We start from the raw sequence: 7,032 nt of genomic DNA on the forward strand, positions 1-7,032 counted from the left end.
GATTCTAAATTATTCAAATCATGACCCCCAGGGTTAGGGTGGGGCCAAATAAGGGGATGAGAGTTTTACATTGGAATATATAAGAGAAATCTTTAAAAATCTTCTCAAGAACCACAGGGCTAGAAAAGATGAAACTTTCATGGAAGGTTCCTGAGAAAGTGTAGAGTACTAATTAACTGTACTAATTAACTGAATTCTTTCAAATTACATGCATTGCTGGTTCTATAGTTTTTGGTTTGACTGCTTTATATTACTACAGTGTCATGATATTCAAAATAAAGTGAGTTTCTGCATTATTTTGATGTAGAAGTATTAACTGAAATCACTTTGTTGTGATCATATTTTTCAGTTTGCCATGGTGGACTGTGTACATTGCCTGGACACTGGTCATCACTCTGTCAGTTGTCTCCTCTTACTTTGTAATGTTGTATGGCCTTAAATTTGGCTATCGGAAGAGTGTTGAATGGCTTGTGTCATTCTTTACTGCTTTCTTCCAAAGTGCCTTTGTCACCCAGCCCCTCAAAGTCATTGCTATATCCCTTATATTCACGATGATTCTGAAAAAACCTGTGGAGATCCAAGGAGGAAAGGCCAGTACAGGTAAATGTATTACAGGAAGAGGTCAGTACAGGTCAAGATCAATACAAGTCAAGTTCAATAGAGGTAGAGGTCAATACAGGTCAAGACCAATACAGGTTAAGTCCAATACAGGTAAAGGCAATACAGGTAGAGGCCAATACAGGTAAAAGTCAAGACAGGTAAAGACATACAGGTAAAGTTGAATACAGATAATGTCCAGTACAGGTAAAACCATTACAGGTAGAGACAGGTAAAGAATCCAAACAGGTAAAGACAGGTAAAGGCCTATACAGGTTTAGGTGGGTAAAGACAAGGGTTCCTATGCATTAAAAAAAACAGATAAAGGCCAATACAGGGAAAGTCTAATGCAGGTATAGGAAATACAGGAAAAGTCCAAAACAAGTAAAGGCAGGCACAGACTAATACAGATAAACAGAAATAAAAGCAACTTGAGCCACAGTCCAGTACAGGTAAAGTCCGATACAAGTAAAGGCAGGCACAGACTAATACATATGAAAGAGGTAAAGGCAAATAGAAATAAAAGCAAGTTAAGCCCTGGTCCAATTCAAGTTAAGACCAGAGCTGTTTAAGGCCAGTACTGGTTAAGTTGAAGGTTTAATGTCTTTTGATTTGTGTATTTTTTTTTCATTTTAAACAGATAAAAGAAACCCAAATCTAAAGCATAATAATTGTCAATCTGAATAATCATCCTTGAGAATATTTCCAACCAATGTGCTTTATATAATTTTAATTTACCAAGTAAATATGGCTAATGATTGAACTGAATATTCCAGAGGAGAAAAAGGAGCAGTATGGGGACTCAGACAGGAGACAGGGTTACTACGTCCCTGATCCACTGTCCCAGCGACTGATGAATCGAATCCGCAAACAGCTGAAGCTGGAGGAGGCCACTCAGGCCACACTCAGGGACATCATGCTTTATCTGACATTTATTATATGTGTCATCTTTATGGCTCATGGACATAAATCTGTCCGTGATTCATACAGGGTGCATGAATTTCTAGAGAATACATTTGTACAACCCAGACATCCTCCTATATACATTGATGGCTCAGGCTATTCCACGGACATTCTAGAACTTGGAAATGTAAGTATGAAATAATATCTTGATTTTTAGGGAAAAAAGTTAAAATCCCTGTGTTAACTTGAGACTGATGAACTTCAGAACTCGATGATGCAAGGTTCTGCTAAATTCTATGTTTGTACACCTTTTATACCGTAGAAGTACTTTTTTACGCATGGTATTAATTTGCCCTTTGTACACAGCCATAAATTTTCCGCATAAATTTGTCCCTGCGTACTTAAAGTACATGTAGGGCTTATACTGTAAATCACCTTTTATTCGTGAGAACTTTATTTTTGCGTAATTATGTGAGACAGTGTGCTCGCGAAAATTTCATTCTTGGGTATATTAATATTCCTAAAGATTATATAGAGCAATAACCACAATTCGTGAATATTTTGTCTCGCTAATAAAGAGTCAATGACTATCTTGCGAAAATAAAGTGTTGCGAAAATTTAGTGATCTACAATAGTGGCAATCTAAGATATCTGCGTAATGTTCTACCTGCAGATTAAACAGAAATTGTGATTTCGCAGAATTATGACCCCTTTGAAAAAAGTACATTTACAAGTAATATATTCTATAGTGACAAAAAGTGTGAATGAGATACCAAAAATAAAATCAATTTTAAGTTTTCTCCCATTTGATTACAGGTGGCCAATGTAGAATTATTTTGGTCCTACATTCAGGAGCGCATTGTGCCAGTCCTTGGTGAAATGTCCCTGGGAAATTCGACAGTAGCCAGTTCCGTCAGTGAATACTTCCTGTTGGGATGGTATAGACTGAGACAAGTCCGCATCAAACAAGGTAAGAGTTACGTGTCAAAATCTCATCTGAGAATACTGGGTATAAAATCCATTCTTACACATTGTAAGTGAATTTATTTAGGGAGATTTCTAGTTTGTAGAAAATAGATTTAGTTTTTTTTTTTTTTTTAAATCTCAATATTTGCAGACACCTGTGCCTTCCCAGATGTTCTGAGAAAAAGTTTTTCCATTGCTATGGATTGTACAGGGGAATATTGGGTAGGGGATGAAGACACTGGAGACTATAACATGACATGGAGGAAGCCGCTCCCCACCAAAGTCAAGTCGATCCCTGACACATGGAGTCACCGGTCCTCCTGGAAGCTGAAGACCATACCGTATGAGGGGAGGTTAGCAACATACAGTGGAGGAGGATATACCGTGGTTCTAGCTGGGAACATAACCAGATCTATGTCAGTGATACAAGACCTGCAAAACTCAGACTGGATAGATCATAGAACCAGAGCTGTGTTTATCGAGTTCACAACTTACAATGCTAATGTTAACTTATTTAGTGTTATCATGATTCTTTTTGAATTCTCCAATATTGGAGCCATTTTTCCAAGTTACCAGATCTTCACCACAAAACTCTATGGCTATGATAATGGTCTGGAAATATTTACTGCTGTCTGTGAAGTATTTTTTGTCATTTTTACTCTGACATTTTCATATATAGAAATCAGAAAGCTGTACTATGAAGGTAAGACACAGTACTTTAGTGATCCATGGAGCTTTGTGGAAATCATTCAGATTATTTTGTCCTTCAGTGTGATTGGCCTGTTCTTCCAGCGGTTCGTCTCGGTATCTAATACACTTTCAGACTACCTCTCCAGTACAGAGTTTGTCAGCTTCTACACAGCCGTTTCCTGGGATATGATACTGAATTACGTCATGGCTTTCCTTGTGGGATTGGTGATTCTAAAATTTTTCAAATTTTTGAAATTTAATGCAAGAATGTATCTACTTTCACAGACCCTTTCTATAGCCAAACCAAACTTGATTGGTTTTAGCATAATAGTCTTTGTAGTGGTAGCAGGATTTGGACACTTTTCAGTGTTGACCTTTGGACCTTTTATTGAGGGGTTTATGGACATGGGCAAGACTCTCGTTACCCTGTTCAGACTAGCCCTTGGAGAATCGGATTTTCCTTCACTTTATCAAGCGCACAGATATCTGGGACCAGTCTTTTTCTTCCTGTACATATTTCTGGTACAGTGGACTGTGTTAGTGGTGTTCATTGCTATTCTGAACTTTGCCATTGAGGAGGCAAAGAGAAATATTGCTGAAATGAGGAACAAGTTGGAAGTTGTGAACTATATTTATAATAAGATGTATCAGTTATTGCCGAGATGCTCTTGAATGGGTTACTTCTTTTCATTACATATTCTGTTATGGAATTTGTTATAGCAACAGAGGTGCTAAATTGATTGTTGTTTGTGAATTAAAGCTTTAAATACAATTCCTTTTGATTTGAATTTTCATCTTGCAGAGAAATTAATATTTTAATGCCCCCCCCCCCTGGAAGAAGGGAGGGCATATTGCTTTGCTGCTGTCTGTCAGTTGGTCAGTCTGTCTGTTGGTCCACCAACAGTTTCCGTTCATTTTCTTGGCAGAGGTTGCAAACTGAAATGAAATTTTGTGTACAGATTTATCATAAGAATACCTAGGTCAAGTTCTGTTTTGGGTAATTGTTGACAGAGTTATGCCCCTTGGACTTAGAAACATTCCAATTGTTTGGGGGGGGGGGGGGGATTAAGTGTTTCACAAACATCTCTTGTTAAATTTGAATTAACTTCTGACTATAGTAAACCAAATATGTCATAAAAGTTGCATTTTTCTGCCATGTCTTTTCTTGATAACTTGTTGCTCTCTCTCTTCCCCTCCATTATTATGTAGCTGCATCCATTACATGTCGTATTTCAGGTTCCTCTTTGAAGCCACTGAACCATTCTTAAATAATTTTTATACAATCCATCATTAAGTAGAGGGTTCCATCTCCCTGCTGGCCTAAGGCTTCCAATATCAGCACATTCACTTCTTGGGAATCTAGGATACAAACTACCAGTATGCAGATGGTTATGACCTACTAGTCTGTGTTTCAGTAGCTGGGTCATAACTTATTTGCTTTTAGCCCATTTCCATGATATTAATGAACATTTACATTTATTGCCTCCTATTAAAATTTTGAAATTCATGGCCTCAGGGTGGTAATATATTGCAGAGCTCTTTACCCTATTCTGCATTTTTCAGTAATTTAAATGATTTCTCTCTGATATGAGCTTTTCGTCCATAATTTATTGTTTCAATGAAGTTTAGTGCATCCTTCAAAGGGGAGATGATCAAGAAAAGGCAAAAATAGGCTGGGGTCATTTAAAAATCTCAAGAACCACTTGACCAACGTAATTGACATTGATATATGAAAGCTTCCTGACAGTGTAGATTCAAGTTTACTCAAATCATGGCCCCTGAAGGGTAGGATGGGGCCACAGAAGAGGATGAAATAGAATTTACATAGGAATATATAGAGAGAATTTTTTTTTTAATCTGATGATGAAGAACAAAGGGGCCATGATTAGTCATATTAATATTGAAGTATCCTCAGTTAATGCAGATTCAAGTTTGCTCGAATCATTGTCCCTGGGGATAGGGTGGGGCCACAACAAGGGATCAAAGTTTTTACAGAGATTATATAAGAAAAGTCTTTGATAATTTTCTGATGAAGAACAGCAGGGCCATGATTAGTCATATAAATATGCAAGCATCCTCAGTATATAAACTTCAAATTTGAGTGGGACCACAATGAGGGATCAATGAAAATTTATGTAAGTAAAAATATTTTTATAAAATTCTTTTCAAAAGCAGCAGAACCATTATTAATATGAAAGCTGTCTTACCCACAGTTCGTACAAGTTTGTTCAAATCATGACCCCCGGGGATGAGTTGGGGCCACAATAAGGGATCAAATTTTTACATGGAAAATATATATGAATAAGATGTGTTTGTGAAACACTGATGCCCCCGTATGGCAGCTTATGGCGAAGGTTAAAGTTTCTCAAATGCAAGTCAAAATCCAGGCCAAAAGATAAAAAATGTTAAATTTGAAAGCCCTAGCTGCAACTGTTCAAAAGTTATGGCAAAGGTAAAAGTTTTTTAAAAGTAAGTAAAACATCAAGGTCAAGGTCAAAGTTGTTGGTATCCAAAGGAAGGTCTTGTCACAAGGATTACATATGTAAAGTATGAAAGCCCTAGCACCAACCATTCAAAAGTTATGGCCAAGGTTAAAGTTTTTCAAAAGTAGGTCAAACTCCTATGTCAAGGTCAAAAGGTCAAAGCGGTTGGTATCCAAAGGAAGGTTATGTCACAAGGATTACATATGTGAAGTATGAAAGCCCTAGCACCAACCATTCAAAAATTATGGCCAAGGTTAAAGTTTTTCAAAAGTAGGTCAAACTCCTAGGTCAAGGTCAAAAGGTCAAAGTGGTTGGTATCCAAAGGAAGGTCTTGTCACAAGGATTACATATGTGAGGTATGAAAGCCCTAGCTCTAACCGTTCAACAGTTATGGCCAAGGTTAAAGTTTTTCAAAAGTAGGCCAAACTCCTATGTCAAGGTCAAAGGGTCAAAGAGGTTGGTATCCAGAGGAAGATCTTGTCACAAGGAATACACATGTGATGTTTGAAACCCGAAACACCAGCTTTTCAAAAGTTATGGCCATGGTTAAAGTTTTTCAAAAGTAGGTCAAACTCCAAGGTCAAAAGGTCAAAGTTGTTGGTATCCAAAGGAAGGCCTTGTCACAAAGAATACACATGGGAAGTTTGAAACCCCAAGCACCAATTGTTCAGAAGTTATGGCCAAGGTTAAAGTCTCATAAAATTTTGCAAAAGTGGGTCAAACTCCAAGGTCAAGGTCAAAAGGTCAAATATGATGGTACCCAAAGAAAGGTCTTGTCACAAGGAATACACATGTGAAATATGAAAGTCATAGCTCCAACCAATCAAAAGTTATGGGCAAGGTTAAAGTTGACAACAGACAGACAGGACAAAAACAATATACCCCCGGGATCTTTCGATCCAGGGGCATAAAAATCTTAAAAGATTCTTCTCCAGAACAACAGGGTCATAATATGCAAGCATCCTGAGGTCAGGTACTGCAAATTCCAGTTCTAATTATGGAAGGGGGGGGGGGTTGTCAAAAATTGTTAGCATGTTCAGTGGGGGTGTCATATATTGATGTATTCTTCCTTATTAGTCCCCTACTTCTCAAGAATCAAGGCCAATTTCAACCAAATTTGCCATAAAACATTCTTGGGTAAAGCGGGTTCAAGTTTGTTCAAACAAAGGACCACGTCCTATTTCAAGGAGAGAAAAATAAAAGAATTAGTAAAAAATTGAATGTCATTATTCTTTTCTAGAACCATTAGGCTGGAAGAGTTGAAACTTAAAAGAAAAATTCAGTAAATAGTGTAGATTCAAATTATGTCCCCAGGGAGTAGGGTGGGGTCACAATAGAAGGCGATCAAAGATTGACATAGGATTAAGTATGAAAAATATCTTTTTAAGAACCA

General features: G+C 37.4%; 1 protein-coding gene across 2 annotated transcripts in view; it reads left to right on the plus strand.

Annotated features, from left to right (window-relative positions):
- The window catches only part of LOC133181679 (polycystin-1-like protein 2), a 20,323-nt gene extending 16,407 nt beyond the window's left edge, over window positions 1–3,916 (plus strand). For both annotated transcript variants that reach the window (XM_061316236.1, XM_061316237.1), the window contains 4 exons: window positions 350–600; window positions 1,374–1,687; window positions 2,317–2,470; window positions 2,618–3,916. In XM_061316236.1, coding sequence (XP_061172220.1) covers window positions 350–600; window positions 1,374–1,687; window positions 2,317–2,470; window positions 2,618–3,828 — 1,930 coding nt within the window. In that variant the 3' untranslated portion in view covers window positions 3,829–3,916. The remainder of the gene's footprint in view (window positions 1–349; window positions 601–1,373; window positions 1,688–2,316; window positions 2,471–2,617) is intronic.
- The last annotated feature ends 3,116 nt before the right edge of the window (window positions 3,917–7,032 follow it).

Source organism: Saccostrea echinata, unplaced genomic scaffold (assembly GCF_033153115.1).
Source record: "Saccostrea echinata isolate AGI-Se365-2 ecotype Australia unplaced genomic scaffold, CSIRO_AGI_Sech_v1 ptg000009l, whole genome shotgun sequence".
Lineage (NCBI taxonomy): Eukaryota > Metazoa > Mollusca > Bivalvia > Ostreida > Ostreidae > Saccostrea > Saccostrea echinata.